The following is a 19,609-nucleotide window of genomic DNA, read 5'->3' on the forward strand; positions in this document are numbered from 1 at the left end:
GATTTCCATAAATGAGTCTAATGGTCTTAAAGGAAACTAATAATTTTGCCAGTAAGTTTATAGGATGTTCTTGACAGTGATAAAAAGTATTGGTAAGAAGGAAAAAGCAACAGAGCCAAATCTAAGCCAACATGTACTGTTACCAAATGGCACAAAACACTGGATCAGATTGCTGAAATCTTCTTTCTCACTAAATGCTTCTATGGCTGGAGAAGCTCCTATGTGACATGGGAGTTACCTGTCCAGATGCTCCTGAAAACAGATTCAAGAACACTAGTAGCAGTGTTGCTTGTGAACTGCAGTTCAGGCATTAACAACCTACATTGCACCAGTGGTCAAACAAGCACAATGCTACAGTTTCCCCTTCCTTTAATGTTCAGGGAAGTGGTCTATGATCACATCTTGCAGCAGGCATGTATGACTTCATGTCCCTAATTGTAGTTGTAGAGCAGAGCTACTTTAATCTACAACTGAAGTTATAGTAGGTTATGTCAACATTCCTTTCTCTGTAGGATGGTATAATTTTCACTTGCCAGTTGAAGCTAGATTGATGCTTCTCATGCCAAGTAGAAAGGTACTCTTTTCCCCAAACATATTGAAGCCACTGATCTGTTGACTGCCTACCATGAACAGGGTTCCAGCTTTGGCTCCACAGCACAGGAACAGCCTTCAATACCTTTATATGTTAACACTTGAGCAGTGAGTGCCAGCATCTAAGGGTATTTGGTGCTGGCTGTTAGTAACACAAGACCACATTGCAGGAGAGCATCACAGCAAGGCTGAAACACCAGTTCACTTAGTATAGTCAAGTCCCTGCTTCTCAGAAAGCAGATACCCCACACTCAAGGTCAAGAGTGACAAGACATTTGAAGTGCATTTTCACTTTTATTTCAAAACTTTAGACAAGTTACTTTAGTATATAAATTTGATTTTTTCCTCTTACAGAATATAAAGATAATTCCCTCATTACTTCAGTATAAAGTGTTTTACAAGCTTGAAGACAATTGCATAAGTGTTTCTCACACAGGGTATCAGAAATAAAGCAGTCTTTCTACAGAAGTTCAGACAGATGACTACCTCAGAAACAGCATAGCAGTTTAGTCAAATACAAGTGAACACGTGACTCTACAACTGTGCAAGTTCAAGTAAGGCCAAGTCAGTAAACATTGTTAAGTCATTGCAAATAAGAGTGGAAGGTTTGTGAGATATTGTGGGGTGGATGGTCTCATAGTATAATACTCTTAAATCAAGGATTCAGAGGGATTTAGCTAGAAGACAAGTGAGTTCTTTAATGCTATAAAGCATATGCAAAGACTAAGCAGTGTACTGATGTTAGTGGAGACTTCGTGCCTGTTTATCCTCAGCATGCTAAGACAAACTACAACCTCTTAAAACCAAGCATAAGAACCACTAATGTTTGAGAAGATGGTTTCAGAACTCAAGTATGTCTTATTTTGGATGGTGTGTAGTTTTTGTCTATTACTTCATCTTGTAAGAACATATGAAGACAGCGCTCGTTCTGTGCCAGTGGGTGGCCTGCAACCCTGGAGAAGAAAAAACAAGCATTAGTGCTAACAAATCAAGTCTACTTGCAGCTAGTCAGCAGAGCAAGGTTTTACACCAATACCCTATGGCTCTGCACTTAGGCATAGATCCCACTTCCAGTTCACTGTTGGTGACTAGAATTATGTCTGGAAGCAAGATTTGTCATTCTTCCCCAGATGAAGTTAGTCCATAGGAACCCTGAGCTACCTCTGATCATTTGGAAGCACGTTATGTCATCATCTGTCACCTGCAATTGAGTGGACTATCAAAGTGCCCATCCTAGCATTAGGAAATCTAGAGTTAAGCAAGCCAAGCAGATTTTTACATGTCTTGATGCCTCTGACACAGGAGACCTTTCTAAAGGCAGCTTAACCCCTCAGTTCTCAGTCTAATTCAACAGCAGTTAGTCCAGGCAGAGTTAAAGACTTACTCCACCAGGGGGTGTGAAGGTCTTCTGAAGGCTGACCACCGTTCAGAGCAGAGACTTACCATGGTCACTATTCCTAGCATGTACAAGCAGCACTGATGCACAGCCAGAGGGTACTGACCAATCTGTTAATTGCAGATGTCTTTAGATATGAAACATAGGAGACAGAGCTTGTCTGCTCTAGAAGAGACCAGCACCTCTACTGTAGATTTAGTTTTGTTGCACATATAGACTGAGCCCCCATCCTTTTAACAGTAAAGGAGCTGAAATTGAATTAGAAGACACTCCCAAGCTTGGAAGAAAGCCACAGGGTATTGCATTTAAACCCTTAAAATAACATGCAGCCTTCTGTGTAGGTAAAAATCCAAGAGAATCAGAATCCCTGGAAGCTGATCACTTATGGATATGAAAACCTAAAGCAGTTTGGTTTGAAAAAAGTTACAACCAGTTTGGCTTCAAGACAGGCTTCTTCCTTTAAGAGAGAAAGCCCCCCATCCTCCCTAGGACAGTTTGTGTCAGCCTTATGGCCTCCATATCTGTCAGAACATTTCTACTCTAAATGGAAGTTACCTAGCTGAACACATGTAATGCATAGTCAACCCCAGTGGCTCAGTATCAGTACTTCCACGCACTTTTGTGGATCTTCTCCAAATGTATCTATTAGTGCTTATTTCACCACAGGACAGATTCACTTGTCACTACTCACTTGTCATTGAGGGTGTCCTTTAATGAGGAAGCTGAGCTCTCCTATTCAGCATTGATTGGTTATTTCAAGTGCAGTCATAAAACCTATCAATCTTGCCAGGTTCTAGTAAATAGGCAGCAGTCTCAAGCGCTAGGTCACAAGGAAGACAGTCTGGAATAACTAGTTTCTTACCCCCATCAGGCCTGGCCTTGAACTTCAAGAGAAAGACACACAGGAGAAGATGAGGCAGTAGCATATTCCTTCTTCCTTTTGGGAAGGCTTGCAAATTGGTAGCTGAATTGCAAGACTAGATCTGATCTCTCAGATTCAGCTCTTGGTTTCACATGAATACCTCAGTCTGCATTAGCTTTTTCTCAGTATTCTTCTCTAAAGTGACCCTTACACAGAGCAGTTGCTACTTCAAAAATTTTCATGTATCCCAAAGTCAGGTTCAGGCAGACAGGTGTGTTGCAACATAGCTACCCCTGTGAAAGTTGTCATAGGTAGTATTGACAGTGGTGCCAGCAAGCTGGCCCAAGAGAGCTGACTCAGGTAAGCTGCACTGCTGTGATTTAGTCCCTCTTGATTTTTGTATATAGAGGGACAAAGCTTCTCAACAACATCCTGGATATCAAGAACTGGTATTGGTGCATCAAGATCTTTAATAGTCATATCAGTTATCTGAGGGACTCCTCTAGTTCTAGGAACAAAGACCAGCTTTGAGAATGCAGTAATGTGACTGTATTATGCTAGTTACCTCAGCCACTAATTTCACTAGTACCCAGAGTACTTGGTAGAAGTCTTAAAGCTTCTACATGGTTCAAAACTTTAATTAGTAAATATTTGCTTGATGAGTTGGTCATGCCATTAAGAATAAGTTGATGAGGTTGAATAGCTAGGAGCTCTGCCTGAACAATCTTATTCCAGCTGTACTCAAGTCTTCCACTACATCAATATCTACATTAACAGCCTGCTTTTATGTTTCAAAGGAGGATAAATTGACCAAGAAGTTTTACACTTCCACAAGATCAATGTATTACTTGCTGTAGGACTGAACAAGTGATACCAGTGAACTGGCCACTCCATTTGTCAGCTATACTGAGTTTTTCAGAGATTCCAGTTAAGACAACTGTTTCGCTATCAGCTGCTTCAGAACATAAACAGCCCTCTTCCCCCACATATTGTTAGACTCCGCATACAAAACTTTCAGTAAGTGCACTTCTTCCACATTTAATAGAGTCCCAAGCCTACATGGATAAAAGTTGTACTTCAGTCATGACTGCCTTGATTGTACAGCCTTAAAAAATCAACCACATTCCATCCTACTATAAGCACATCTGCCTTTGTGTAGTGTAAATGCAAAACTAGATGCCTTAGAAATTCATTCCACTTGTCTTTCAACAGAGGAAAGAACATTCTGAAGCATTTTATCTGCTCAGAACCATTAGCGATACCTCTAAATTCAGCTAACAAGCAACTATGTGAAGAAAAACTTAAGAGATTTCATACAGTCACACAGCTTACTTGCACAAGAAAGACAGTTTTAGTGAAGTTGCAACTCCGAGCCACACGCCTGAACTGACTAAGAATAACTGACAAGCAGATGAAGTTCTGGCTTAATTCACAGACATCCTCTGTCCCTGTTAAACAGCATTACTATTGAACAAGATTAAAATGCTAGTGGAACTGACAAGCTTGAGCTTTTAAAGGGAGCAGTCCCAAATCCAGTTGGTCTGAACAGTGTTGGCTCTAGAGACCAGAAGAGCTGGTTAACTGACAATATTCCTTCTTACCCACTGTTTGGATCCACATTGTTGAAGAGATTAAAGTAGCTCTTCAGGTCACTATATGGAGAGTAGTTAGTAGTGTCAGATGGTAGAAAGAATCATAAGACTTTGTCACTATAATTTCTGCTCACCCTTTGAAAGGCAGCAACAAAACCCAAAGTGTCTATTTCAAACTATGTATGTGCATACCTCAGGTAGTGTTTTTACAGTTCAGAAAGATTCTCAAGATGATTGGGGAAAATATGTATCATTATACAAGCTGATAATACCTCACATCTGCAATCAAAGTAAACTGCTGTAAACCCATTGTAAGGTCCATTGTTCACCCAATGGAAGATACCTTTTCAGAAATGAAAAAGTAGAACTATTTTGAACACTATAATTTTAGTAGTAATTTGCATATATTAACACCACCACTAACATTCATTTCAGCTGTTCAGGTAAGCATTAAGATATCCAAACTAAATGCTGGATGAGCAATGTTAGTATGTCCTACTGCAAGATTATGTGAAAGTTATTATTCTGAACCTAGTGCAGCTACCATAGTTAGAGGATTAGCAGCTTTAATTCAGTTTTTCTGGAGCCAAGCTCTGGGTTTGTCTCCAGATAACTAGACCCAACACTTACTTGTTTATGAATTGTTCAAGAGCCTGTTTCCTTTCCTCTATAAAGGAATCATCAAATATGCCATCATCTCCTCGGAAGGGGAGCTGACGGAGAAGAGCTTTTCCTGGTAGAGGTGGTACCACAACCTGAAAGATTTAGAAAAGTGTCCTTCAGCGCAGCCTGTAAGTTTATACACCTCCTATCCCACCTCTTCCTCCTAGAGGACCCAACTCAATCACATCCCTAGTGAAGTAATAAAACATGACCAGAGAACAATATCTGCCATAGAGGTAAGTTGAATTCACGTAGTTTAACTCTGAATTAACACAAAACCATTAAACAGCCTCTTGCATTGTACAACTGAGGTTTGCTGAAAGACAAGTGTTTTAGTTCTGACCATTTTCAACCACAATATCTGCTCTAGATGATATGTATGCTTTATAACATGATGGTAACATTTCAGCATCACTACTCTTTGTATGTCTATGAAGACTTGTATTTACCTTTCATTTTACCCACCTTGCTTTCTCTTTCTAGTTCATTCCTTAGCCATTCAAAGTCACTGTATCTTCTTCTGACTGTAGATTCTTTCAATTTGAAGATAGGTAGATTTGTCTGAAAACAAGAACATAAGCTATTGATTAGACAAATTAGAAGTTTTGATAAGCAGAAGCAAGAAACAAGCTGTTACATTACAAATTAGTTCCACTTCAGCAATAACAACAGTATTGAGAAACACTCAAGACAGAGTTTTATCTGTATTTCTGTAAGCTACATGAGTAAGCTGAGCCTCAAACTGCTTAACTGTGGGCCTCTTATATGGCATCCTAATCACTGTTATTTTGCCACCATATCACCTAGCAGAATAGCAGATTTCCTGGTCACTTGAGGAGATGTTCCTAAGGTTGCACAAGCATCTTCTATTCTTACTGTCTCAGGAGCTGAATTCCCAATGCCAATATATGTACAAAGTCAGGGGGGAGGAGAGGGGAAGAAAAGTCTTCGTAATCCACACAGGCTCCTCTTAGTGCATTCAAGGGAGTGTTTCAGGTACCAGCATAGGACATTAACCAAGCTTCCTGTACTCTTCTGCTACCTGATACAACATGGCCTCCAGCACTTTTAAAAGCCAAGCCAGCAACTCCTACAGCGAATGCATTCAAGACAGATGAAGCTGAAGATTTGCTAGTACAAGCTGCCAAGTTTGGATAGCTCCAAAGAAGTCAACAAGGCTGAGATGCAACACAGCATTCAGTGCTGATGAGATCAGACTGTTTTGCTACAAAGTTAAAGCAAGTAGAGCTTGATGAGGCAGAACTTCCCCAAACAAGGCTAGGAGTTAGCACCCGACTAACACCCTTGAAAGAGACATCAAATAGGAGCCAGGCTATAATGCTGCACAAGACCACGTTCAATACATGAGTACTTTGATAGGTGTCCTTACACAAACTTGTGTAAGAGCCTATATTATTTCTATTCATTCTTGGGGTGCAGGGTTATCCCATTGTTGTAATCCAACTTGCACATTATTTTAAGACTAGACATCAAGAGAGCACTCTCCTAATGACATCCCCAGAATGGAAAGCTCCAAGATCATAATCTGAAGCTTAAGTGTTGTTGAGATGGCAAACTGGCTAGAATGTTACAAAAATGTCTGTAGGAGTTATGACCTACTAAAATCAACACCAAGAGTCTGTAATTGCCACACATAACCAGCACTAACAGAATAAAGCTTACTGTTGTCAGACTGCATATTCACTGTCTTATACACCTTGAAAGATGACTCTTGAGGAGTACCCTAGGAAGCTGATGTTCACATGGGAGGGACCAGTCATCCCCAGTTTTCCTGTTGACTACTGTGCTTCTGCCTTCTCAGCTAGTGCCTTCTGATTTTTGTTGGTTTATTTTTCAAGTTGTAAGCCATCTCACTCAGCTTCTGGTGCCAGTTTGAGTGGATGTCCCTGTACAATACCATTTGTAGGCTGTTATGCTTAAGCTACACTGAGTGACACTTTTGGCTGCTCAAAACAGGTTTAATTGCAGAGATACTTTCGTGCATTAGGCAGGCCTATGACTACAGGCCATTGTATTACCGCCAGCCAATAACAAGTTTTTGGCTGTCACAGTTCAAAAGTACTTGAGAATTTAGTTGTGTACTTTCACATTATGCTATTTAGTCCATAATTTACAGGTGATAAAGCACAGAACAGTATTTTGTTATGAAATCTTATTGCTAAATGTTTAAAAGTACTCAAACTCTCCTTCCCAGGTAAAACATTTTTTGATTGTACTAGTGACTAATAAAATTGCACTTAAGACTATTATGTCAGAAGTCAGGCTTTATAAATAAACACTCTCATCTTGAGGATAAGAATACTCTACTCAAGAGTAAATAAAGCTAGGTTCCCCACAGTGCATGAAGGAGATTCCCAGAAGTGAAGTACTGGATTATTTTTCTCTGATTTCAGCTATTGGCTTTTTAACCGAGTTCAGCCTTCCACATTACAACATCAACTCTTTGTCAGTGTCTCGGGTAGAAAGTCCTTTACAATATTTAACATATAGGCTCTCACCTGCAGAAAATATCCCATTCTTCTCTCAAGTTACTCACAAGAGGGATTAGAACTGAATAAAAGCAGCTAAAAAAACAATGAGTACCCAGGTCTTCAGGAACTCTTTTCATACTTCTGAGCATGAAGTCTATAAAGTTAATCTCTAAACAACATATCATGCTTACAGGTACAATGTGGGGGTAGAAGTGCCAACTGAGCTCATTTTACCTTCTACGTTCTCTTTTGAACTCTTGACATGCTAGCCCAGCTAGCAAGTTGGAGAAAAGGACAGTTAGAGTACTTGTTTTGCCTTTGAGTTGAAAAGTTTTCTCCAATTTTGATCATAAGCACTGGAAACATTCAAACTGAAGTGTATGCTAGAAGGCTCCCAGTAAATGAAATTGCTTACAAGTCACAACTTGACAACTACATGCTAAAGGAAAGTGTGTGTACCCTGTCCTTTGGTCTGGATATGAATTAGAGTGATCTGTTGAGATGAGCTTCTAAACCTCATGTTCCTTAACATCCAGAAACTGCAGCAATTCTCCTTCCTCCAGAAATTAGTACTGATAGAGCAGTGTTCTTCAGATATGCAGCTGTTAGAAAGGATCTATTTAAAAAAAGAAATTTGAGTCCCATTTTATACTGCTTAACCTATTTACATCTTAGGTCCCTATTTTTAACTCAGGATATACTTACACCTGAAGTTACTGTATGTGCCTTTCTCATTAAGGATTATTACCCTGTTTAAGCAGACCACTTTTTCCTTCAGCAGGAGGAGTTCCTGCATGTCCTACTGCCTCCATCTACCATGGTTTTCATTAAGCAAGGCAGACAGCTGCTGAAACATGGGCTATAATTGGGCAAGAATTTGGTAGGAGACAACTCTAAGGTGTCAACAGAAACTTTCAATTTCTATTTAAGTGTCACTTCAAGACCATACAGCATACCAAAGTTATTCTCAGCTTCACCATTTATGTTGAGTTATCCTTGTTTAGTCACTGAGCTGCCAGTAGCTATTCTGAACACTGTTAGTGTTTTGTTTGTCTGCTAGAACAGAGATGAGACTAAGGCACAAAACTTGAAGTCAGGCTAGTTTCATTTTTACAAACATTTCTCCCCATGTTCATTCAGCATTATAGTGTCAGTTTTCTGGCCTCCTGATGTGCTAAGTCTACTATCATGAAACTCATGACCCAGTTTGGCACAGCCCCTGGAGCATAGCTCATTCCTCCAATAAATTCAGCATAATTACTGCAGCAATTATTTCTTCTACAGTGTAATAATTAGTCTCATTTTTATCAAAAGCATTTTCAACAACTTCCCAGTCTGAAACCATGCCTCCTAGCAGTTTGAATGCAAGTCCTCAACCTGAAAGGATTATGTGTTACCCAAGACATTAGACAATCAGAAGTCACTAGTCAGAACTGCAGATAAAGCATTACTCCAGAAGGACCAATAAACCAGCTCTGCAGAAGTCCCACATAGCCCAAAATTCTAAGCATAGAAAGATGCTAAGACAAGACAGATTCTGTCTAGCACTGTTTCTGTATCAGACAATATGTATACACCCATTAGGCTTTCTCTGACTACTCTCAAACTAACAGTCTGTGTTCTGCTGGATGAGTTAATGGACAACCCAGTACACTGGAACAAACATTGTCAGAACTGGTGCCAAGTTAAATTACATAGTTAAACAGCAGATGACAAACCCAGACCCTTAAGTCACTCCTGCATTCCTCCACTTGGATGCCAAATGAGTTTCTACAGTCATTTGGCTAGTGTTCAAACTGGTAATGGGAAGCAGTGGTTGCCTGCTAATAGATTTCAGGGCAAAACCTGTATTCACAGAAAGCATGTTTCTTCAGCTACATTTATGTTATCACATATTCAAACTGCAAATCCAACTCCAAGCTCAGGAAGTTCTCAATTCACCTCAGAAGCAAGTGACAGTCCTAAGACAGTAGCTTGGATAACCAGATAACAGTCTTTCAGCTGTTACTATGGTCAATCCCTGAGCTATGCTCAGTTAGATGTCCGAAAATTGTTTATGTATACAAGTAAGGAGACTTTCACAGGCAGAATGCAAGTAGTTTGAGTACTAGTCGATACTGTCCATTCAGCTTCAGATACACAGTTCTCCAATGCAGTCAGTCTGGTATACAGGTTACCTTAAATGCAGGAGGAAAACTAGAGTACTTTAAATTATAAACTAATGTATTTTAAATAATTAAGCATTCTGTTATCTAGACTAGATTAATTTATCCAGTGAGTGGAAAAAGCCTTGCAAATAGCTAGACTTGCTCCTACAGATTTGTTTCCAGACATAAATTGAACACAAATAGCATCTGAGTTCCTTCAAAGAGCTTGCTGACACTCCACAAGATTGACTCCAAATGTCACTGCAGCCCAGTCCACCCCCACAACTGCAGAAACTCTACAGCTGCAGTTGTCCAGGATAGTTTGAGGTAAATTTGATTCATTTCCTCATCTGCCAATGTAACACTCATCAGCAGCACTGCATTGCCCATGTCTCCCACTCCTAACAGGCTGAGAATAAAGCTGCACTGTTGCCATAGCACCTACTTTGATGTTGTCTTTTCAAGTAGGTTATGGTAGCCTTGATACAACTCTATTTCCATTAAAATAGAGTGAAAGAAAGCACTTAGCTCACTTTTGATAGAGGTTTGTGGCCTTGACTCTCAGAAGCTAAATTCAAGCTTCTTACTATCTCTTCATACAAGCTGTAATCTTTGTCAAGAGACTACACCCTTGGGCTACATTTACAGTCAGCCAATGGGAGCTCTGGGGTATTACAGTAAGTAGCATTCAGGGTGGATAAAGTACTATGGTTTTCTTAACGCAAGAGCCTGCTGTCCTTTAGCACAAGAAACTGGCTCCAGCAGTCCACTGTTATTATAGAAACCTTGCCAGTGGTTTGCTTCCTTCCCAACTTGACATAAGCAGCTACCTCCCATTTCCTACAATTATAAAAAGCAAGAAAGAAGGCAAACATGCTCTAAACTTCAGTTGCTAGAAGTTCAGATTTTTGCTGTGTACTTTACTGAAGGAAAGCCTCTTTCCCCACCACAAAAGGTCAGATAAGAGGTTGTTATTTTCTAAGCTTCAATCCTTTTGATCAAAGCAGAGTTCTACCTCCCCTTTTATCCACTTGGTGTCCAAGGCTACTGAAGGTATGTTACTTGCAAAAAGTATAAAGTTAATAGAAGTTGACACTGAAAAGTCTGACCACATGTATCCACCCAAGTTTTAAACAATGCTGACTTAAGCTATACCAAGAACTATATTAACTATAAACTCCACATTACTGAGACATGGAGGCAGGATGTTTTCTATTTTAAAGACTAAGGCAGTAAAATCCTAGTAGCAACACAACCACAAAGACTATCAGTCTTTAGACAAAAGTTAACCTTTGCAAGTCCAATCCCTTGAGCCTAGAGCTGCTCTATGAAAATCTGTGTAGGGGTGTCTGGGTTTTTGCCAAGCAGCATCTATTCACCTCATCAAGTTCATCAACATCATGAACAGCTGAATTATGGTGTGCCACAGTCAAAAGGCTCAAAGCAGGGTAAGTCTAGAAAAACAGATTGTTTAGTGATTCTTTATTCTTCAGGTTGCATCCTCAGAAGCCAAGGGTAAAAACAGGAGCCCACTGAGAAGGACACATTCAGGCAAAGGCTTTTACAACACCCAGATTTAGTAACTCTAGATAATTATTTCAGGGTTAGCAAGCCAAAGCCTCCTTTGAAATATCAAATATCCCTTTTAGAGAAGGGATTGCTACTTTTACACAATTGCAAGTTATATGCTTTTACACAGCAGCATATAACTGTTATATGCTCTGGTTTAGCCTACTGTAAGGTTACCATTCATTTCTCATTGAAAATTACTGAAGAGGTATCATGTTAAGTTGATGCTTTAGCATCATTAGCCAACATCTACCAGCTATGGTCAAATGGGGCCAATAAAATTGCAGTGAATGGCTGCAATTGATAGTCTTTATCAGGAAGAAAAGTTTTAACAGGCTTTGCAAGCTAGACACAGTCCAGTATCCCTACATTTCACCAACTTGCAAGAAGCAAGAGATAAATAACTAGTATAGAAGTAAGTATACTAAGTAGCAAAAAATTATCTTCATATTTCCAGTTTTATTGGAGGAGTAACCTTCACTTTCTTCAGTAGCCACCTAACAGCTACAGAAAGGCCAATAGCTCCTGTTCATTAATTTGTAGCACATCTTAACACTTAAGGGGTGCTGCAGCTTAGCCCCATAGAAATAGTCTCTGAAGCTTTATTTCCAGATATAGAGGTGGCTTTAAACTACTTAAGCTAGTGTAAAACCCAGAAGAAAATGAAGCTCTATCTTATAATCGTACTGTCAAGATTGGCTTCATGGCCAAACTATACCGTCACGTGCCCCAGAAGATACTCCCACTACAGAAGTTTTGAGCTGGATTCTCAAGAAATAGACACAGAAGGAATATGTTTGTGGATCTGTCTTCAGTTGATAAAATATTTGTTTTTATACCTTGACCAGAAGGTTAGGGTTTCTCCATCCTTCTCACATCAAAAAAGTTAGAGCAGTGACAGCAACCTCACACCCTTCACTCAGTGCTATAGCCACACAGGGCATTTGGATTATGTACTTGCTAAAACCACTGCCAGTAGTGCAACTGGCATTGCATTACCAAGTGAAAAAGCTTTAAAGAAAATACTTCCCCTACAGTTAGAAGCTCATAAATCTACACTGCATTATTTTCCCAGATGAAAAACAGTAGAGACCTGAGCACTGTAAAGTTCAAGCTGACACTTTTTTGGCAGGCCATCTAAAAATAAAGATGTATCAAAATACTCTAGCATCACATGCCTACCTGGATCACAGCCATCTGTCCTACAAAGATTAGTCATTGTTCTGTTTGATTTGGTCTGTTCAGCACTGTACTAGAGTGCACTCTTAATACACAACAATCAAGGCCCACATTGTATGCACAGAAATAAAAAGAGTCCAAGTCACTAGTTAAACTAATCTACTAATAAGAAGCACTATTCAGAGACTTGGTTATTTCATTTACACAGTAACAGACATCAACACCAAACTAGTTCAGTACCTTTCGACTAGGCTCTTGAACTTAGTTTAATCAAAAACCTCTACAGAAAAATCAGCTGCTCAGAGCAAATACATGCAATAGACTTGTAAACCCAGTCTCCCTGCTTCAGAAGTTTTTCATCCAAGCCATTCCACTTCTATGTCTCCCTAGTCAGGGTCCTGGGAAGTTCTTAGCCTATCCTTTTCTGAATTATTGCTCGAGGGAACAGTTAATGTTTGTAAAGGTGTAGTACCTGGGCTGTAGAACAGCAAAACAAAGTCACCTGAATCAGTGCATTTTTGTTCTTTCAAGAGGAGTCTAACAATATCTAACTGGTAGCAGTGTGTAGAATAGGGTATTAAAAGAGTAGTTAACTACAGTTAGAGCAAACTTGCAGTGTGATGCAAGATTTGCAGTAGTAGAGAAACAGAGAATTAGCGCTGACTATGCATTCCTAAACACATCCACACTGAGTCAGTGTTTAGTCATTACTCCACCACAAGCTTCACTGACTACGAAACTGAACAATGCTGAAGTCAACTACATGTACCAGCAGATTTGATTCTTCTTATGGTGGGAGAAGAGCCTGCAGCTTCAAACCCTGCCAAACACATGAAGGACAGGAAATTTGGTACTGTTCAAGGACAGAACATTTCAAAGTCACATTCACCAGATCAAGAGTGCCACTTTGCAAAGCCACGGCATAAGACAAGTGCTGAGCAAGTTACACTTTCAGTTCATTTACCATCTTACTCTGACTTCAGTTGATCACAGAAGTCAGACTCAAATCAGTCACTCAAGTCAGACAACTACTATAAATATGCTGAAATGCAAATATTGTATCCAAGCTAGGTCTTGAAAAAACAGGTTAAGATGAGAACAGACTTTCAAATGCAGCTCAAGCTTAGCAGTACTTTGATATACTTCCCCAATCCTTTGGGACCAATACTATTCTTAACACTGCAGGCACTTCACAGCCTGTGTGTTCATTTCCTTCCCCACACTGGGTCTATGTAGTCAAGTAGCTCTGCAGGTCTACAGAAGTCTTTCTGCAGAAGATGCAGGAAAGGTGACTGCTGCCTTAAAGAGCATTGGCACCACCCAAGTGATACATTTCACAACATCTGGAAACACAGCAGCAAGGCATTACCTTTCTACACCTCAAGACAAGCCACTGAGCTGTGGAACCTCAAGAAGCTAAGGTGTGCCTTAGTGCCAAGTTTCATCATACTGATGAGAGGCAACAGGCCATTCAACATTAAAGAACAGAATTAAGACAAAGGCTTTTTGTTTGACTTTGGTTTGACTAAATAAAATTCTTTAACTACTTGGACTAGTAGCTCCTGTAACAGGCATTTTATTTTAGTTCTAACTGTCAGTTTGAATATTAATGACTTCTCTGCAAGTTCTTACTAACCATAAACAGATAATTTAACCTTTTAGTCTAGGTGACAGACCCAGCTAAAATGGGCAGCACAGAAGTCACTTTTACAGAAGTAACAAATGAACTGGTGTTAGCAAAGGGAAATTATTCCAAATGTAGCAAGCTCCTGGATATCCATATGCTTTGTTGACAGTATTCTAACCAAAGTGGTTATCTCCTATGGCACTGCTTTTACAGTGGGTGTACGGCTCTGAAGTGTGTCACTAGTTGCTGGGATCAGAGTTAGGTTGTAAAGCTTACGTCTTGTCTCCTTAAAGGATTTAGGAACTGAAGCTGTTGCACAGAATCTGTTTGAATGAAGATGTTCCCATTGACCCACTTACCAGGAAAACTATTTGTCTCAACTACAGTAGAAGTTAAATGATACCTAGGACTGGATTGAGGACTGCAGACATGCTGTAGGATGATAATATGACAACTGTCATTTGTTCTACATTTGCTTCCCAGAATTCAGAGAGAGAACTGGCTTACAGCCCATAAATAGTAACAGGTATTCACATGCTCTTGCATGTAAGTACAAGAGTGTTGACATGCACAAGCCCACCCTGAAAAGGTGTAACAAGTAGAAGGGAACCACCACCCCTCTGGTGGTGGTTCCTGAGTGAACAGCATATGGCATGCAAGGGTATTTACACAGAGAACTTAACTATTGGTTCACACTTTTGAGGAAAAGGTATGGGCAGTGAAATAGTTTGTTGTGTTACTTTAGCAGGCAGTCTAGGTGATTATGTTAGTTTTAATCACTGCACAGTCACAATACTGTGACCATCCAGACACCTTTAGATGAGATGACTACTTTATCAAGTTTTATTTCACTAGAAAAGCACTTGGAGCTTTATACCCTACTGCATTGTTCTCCTTTTTAGCTCACCCTAAGCCTTCACACAAAGGATACTTTAGAATGGTACAAACTCACTGCCTAATGCTGCTGATGGAAAGCAAATGCAAGTATCCTGTCAAGAACATGACCCACTCAATTTGCTATTTTAGCACTGCAGGATGGCATCTTCCATCATTTACCATTACTGAACAAGACATTTGACTTTCATTGCCAAGCTGTACTGCAGTGGCATACCACCATATTGTGTGCCTTATACTGCCTGCTACAGTGGAAAGGTTTCTCTCATCACCTTGTCCCGTTGGCTAAAAACAGAATGTTATTTAATGCAAGTTCAGGCTCAAAGTCAATACTTTGGCCAACTGACCATCTGTGAAGTAAGCTGCCCCACTAGAAGTGCTGTATAGGTTCTACCTGCAGCACTCAGAACTGAACTGCTTGTTAAAGTACCATCATTTACCACAATGCACAGCCATCCTACTAGCCTGCACAGAGACACACGCTATGAAAAACTTTCCTAAGTACCGAAATACAATTGACTTGCTTATCCAGTAGTATACTGCTAAGTAGTCTACCCAAAACTTTTGAGTTCCCCATTAGGCTTTCCAGCTTCCACCAGAACTTGATGAGTACAGCAATACAAGAACTAAAGCATGAGGTTGTTCTACTTGTTGCTTTCCAAGCAACAGATATGCTTCAGCTGCAATACCAGGAGAAAGCTTGCCAATAAAAGCTTTGGGGGAACTCTGCAGTATTTCACACAAGTACATTTTGCAAGATATTAGTTATCAGACATCAGTTCAAGAGTCTGCTAGCAAGCTCAGTCTTCCCCCAAAAAGTTAAGCTTTGAGATTCAGACAAAGCAATAAAGATAGAATTACCCTTGGACCAAGTTTGTAAACACCACAACAATGGTACAAGTCTAACTGCTTCAACACAAACTTGAATCTCAGTGTCATCTCTGACAATGTTTCTGGCTTAGCATGGTCTCCAGCCATAACATGACTGTCCAATAGCTTTACCAGAACTTGGCAGCAGTTAAGCCATCCACTTCTGCAACACTTAACATTTTATGTTGGTGCTGGTTGAAGACAGCTTTCCAAATATGACACAGGTAACTCACTCCACCTTCTCAGATTTGTTCTGCTGCCACTGCTAGGGGAAACTGCAAGTGTCAGCTGCAACTTTCTGTGACCACAAGCAGTTGTCAAACCACAGAGGCTAGCTGGTGGCTATTGTCTGCCACACTCCAACAAGCAGCTTATAGTACAAGGCCTACCTTTTAGAAATACAATACTACAGCAATTCAAGTTTGAACTCTTCTCCCATGCTGAAACTTGCATATTAGCAACATAGTCTGTGTTCTGCTGAGAAGCAGTCAACTGATACAAGTTTAGACAGTGAACATAATTCTGCATGACTTGTATTACCTGCTCTGTAGCCTTCCAGCATACAGAGACCTAAAACTCAATTTTACAGTTCATGATAGCTATGAATGTATACAGCATGGATGCACTATGTGTACAGTAGCACACAACTGGAAAGGGAATGATTATGTATTATAAGAGATAGTCCTGTATACAGGCACGCACAGATGCAAGTAAGGAGGGTGGAGGAAGCAATGTTTATATGGTAGTCAGACTGGGAGGAAGAACAGAGGAAGGTCACAGTACTACCACAGTGTATGTTTGTTCAGGTCACTTCTAGGTCTTCATTACAACAGGAATCCAGAATTTTCTACTCCAAACAGCACATAGGCTAAGGGTAACCTGTCTCAAAACCTGCTCTTCTGCTTTCCTTTCTGCTGAAGAACTTCAGTTAGGGATTTTTTTTAAATTATTATTATTTTTTAATCCCAGCCAATTTGGTCTCATTCCCAAGGCCGTATCATGGCTAAGTCCCTTTTGTATCATCTTCCCTGGATGCAGCAATTCCAAACACTCAGTCTCATGGAAAGAAAAGTCATCAGGAACATAAGGTACAAATACTTCCCAGCAAGGTAGAGTTACATCTTTCTGCTAAGTGGACAGCTAGGGTCCTGATAAGGGCAGTGTAATGCAACACAAGTTGGCAAGTTCTAGTTTGTCCTCACACAGAGGCCAAACACAGGCTACAATTGTTTTAGTTTATTCTTCCTGCCCTATGGACATGTCCTGAAACATAAGAATAGCTACCAACATGAAAATTTAGGACCATCAGAATTAAAGTAGTAGCTTTAGATCTCAGTTGATTCTGCTTTTTTAAGTAAAGTTACACTAAGCTGAGAACTTAGACCTTAATACCATAAAATCCATACATGGTTTTAGTCTTGTCTGAAGAATTTTAGCAACCAAGGCAGCAGTCCTCAGCTGAAGCCTTGCCTGCCATGAAGGCACATGCACTCCATGGCATCCAGTGAAAGAACTCGTATTGCAGAGAATGTGTGTAGGGGGTCAATGAGGCCTCTTCCCCCTCTATTACTGCTTGTAATAACTGACCAAGTTAAGTCAGCTGTGACAGTAAAGCTATACAAGGTAGTAGACCCAACCACAACCTACAAAAAAGATAAAATTGTAAGAGGGCATCTTTCTCAACCCAACTTATCCCTAGCACTGTAGGCTAAAAGGGTGCCCTGCCTCAAGTCCCTACCAGCCACAGGCAAGGACCATACCATAGATATTACATTTTTTTGTCCATTCCTCCAGGCCCTGCTTATGAAACTAGAAAGACCGTGGAACATAGTAATGACTTCATATAGCTTTTCTCAAGCTCAAGGCTACTAGCCTTTGGGGCAAGTCAGCAAATACAGCCCTTCCAGCTAGGAAGGAGTCTAGTGCTACTAAGAAAAAGTATTTGATAGCACATGGTGAGAAACAGCCCTATTTATTAAGCGCTCAATTTCTATTTCAGGTACAAAAGAACACAGGAAGCCCTCCCCCATATACACTCACCTTATCACTTCAGCTAGCTTTGATCGAGCACATGCACCCACTAGACTTATTTACACATTCTCTACAGGTTTTTGAGGCTGTTGGAATCCTGAACTTGACCTCCTTCTCAGGGCAGATCCACCCATATTACTACATCTCAGACAGCTGGGAGTTTGCCCTCTTCTATTTACTTAGAGACAGACAGGCAATTGCTGACAGTACAGCAATATTTCAGTCTAATGGCAGTTGTACACAGCAGTGCCGAAAAAGCATTTGTCCTTCGGTTATCTTCACCGAGATGCACTGCCTTAGCTACCACTAGACCGTCACGGTTATCAGCTCCAGCCGCTTGCAGAAGCCGGGCCCTGCTCTCACGCCGAGGATGAAGTCCACAGCTGCTCAGCCACCACCTCCCCAGCGGCACTCACCGCGCCAGCTGTGAAGCGGGCCCTGAAGGACACGGCGGCCCGTCACCGCCACCCCCGGCCCCGGCGGCGAAGACACCCCTCCCACTTACATAAGGGCCGGCCGGAGCCCGCGGCGGAGCCCAGCACCGACACGCAGGCTCCGCATTCGCCTTCCCTCGCCCTATATCTGCTCCCGAGGCGCCGGGTCCCGCCGCGGGAGGGGCGGGCACGTACCCCGCGGAGCTGCCCGCCGGACGCCCCCAAGCCACCCGCCTGGGCCAGGGCGGGGGCGGCGGGGCCGGTCCCCCCGTGAGCAGGGCCAGTGCCGGCTCCAGCGCCCCCCGCCGCCGGGCCAGGCCGGGCCGGGCTGTCCCTCACCTTGACGCGGATCTCGTAGGTGGTGAAGCGGCCGCGGCCCACCCCCACCGTCTGCGGGTTGCCCACGTCGATCTCCAGGAAGTTGCTGGGCGGCCCGTAGGCGTCGTTCAGATTCTGCGGCTTGCTGATCAGCCGCCGGGTGTCCGCGATCGTCTCGGCCATGGCGGAGCGGGCGCCTTCCCCCCGGAGCGCGGCAGGACGCGAGCGAGCGAGCACCGAGCGCCGCCCCACCCCGCCCGCCCTCTTATCACCCCGCGGCCAGCTGACTGCCCGGCAACGCGCACCCACGCCGCCGCCGCCGCGAGCGGATGCGCCCGCCGCCCGCGCGCAAGGCAGGCTGGGCATTGTAGTCCTCAGGGCCGCCCCGCTCGCCACGCCCGGCGCGGCCGCCCGCCTCCCGAACTACAGGTCCCGGCGTGCGCAGGAGGTGCGGGGCGGCGGCTGTGAGATCTGGTTTCTCGGGCCCGCCCGCCAGGCAGGCGGCGCGACGGGCTGGGCGCAGGATGCGGGGCTCGGCCCGGCTCCAGCCGGCAGCACGGGAGCTGCGCGGGGGGGTGGTCCGGGTCTTCCCGCAGATTCTCCCCGCTTGGGGCCCGCAGTGGGTCCCCTTCTCTCGTCCAGGGAAGGAGATCCTGTGCGGGGTCGGGGGGGGTGCGGCCCCAGGCGGTGCGGGCGGCCCCGGGAGGCTTGGCTGGGCCTGGCCCTCGGTGAGGCCGAGGCGGGGGTCTCGATGCGGTAGCACGGATCAGGAGCATGGACAGACAACGGCGATGCGATTCAGTCAGTGCAGCAGCAATCTAACCGATTTTTTTTAAACCAAAGAAGGGTTTAACAACACATGACAATAATAATGCATTACTCCCGGCTGCAACTTTTCACCTGCGGCCCTGAAAGAGTGCAGAAAGGAAGGATTGCTCTTCATT

At 42.4% G+C, this 19,609-nt stretch overlaps 1 protein-coding gene across 2 annotated transcripts; it reads right to left on the reverse strand.

Moving 5' to 3' along the window:
- Positions 1-852: 852 nt before the first annotated feature.
- Positions 853-18,978, reverse strand: SNX3 (sorting nexin 3). 2 transcript variants are annotated; one of them, XM_072855613.1, is made up of 4 exons: positions 18,687-18,961; positions 5,570-5,665; positions 5,072-5,196; positions 858-1,544 (listed from the first exon to the last, which is right to left on the reverse strand). In XM_072855613.1, the coding sequence occupies exons 1-4, from the start codon at positions 18,846-18,848 to the stop codon at positions 1,439-1,441; spliced, it is 489 nt and encodes a 162-aa protein (XP_072711714.1). In that variant the 5' UTR covers positions 18,849-18,961; the 3' UTR covers positions 858-1,438. The 2 variants fall into 2 exon arrangements, with proteins under 2 accessions (XP_072711715.1, XP_072711714.1); XM_072855614.1 differs by lacking the exon at positions 5,072-5,196 and having other exon boundaries at positions 853-1,544; positions 18,687-18,978.
- Between the last annotated feature and the right edge of the window lie 631 nt (positions 18,979-19,609).

This window comes from Ciconia boyciana, chromosome 3, assembly GCF_034638445.1.
Source record: "Ciconia boyciana chromosome 3, ASM3463844v1, whole genome shotgun sequence".
NCBI lineage: Eukaryota > Metazoa > Chordata > Aves > Ciconiiformes > Ciconiidae > Ciconia > Ciconia boyciana.

Bases quoted from the DNA above. Each gene is read 5' to 3' on its own strand.
- SNX3 (XM_072855613.1), bottom strand. From the start codon at position 18,848: ATGGCCGAGACGATCGCGGACACCCGGCGGCTGATCAGCAAGCCGCAG. The intron at 5,666-18,686 runs GTGAGGGACAGC...TCTTGTTTTCAG, and splicing joins CCTACGAGATCCGCGTCAAG to ACAAATCTACCTATCTTCAA. The intron at 5,197-5,569 runs GTGGGTAAAATG...TAAATCTTTCAG, and splicing joins AACTAGAAAGAGAAAGCAAG to GTTGTGGTACCACCTCTACC.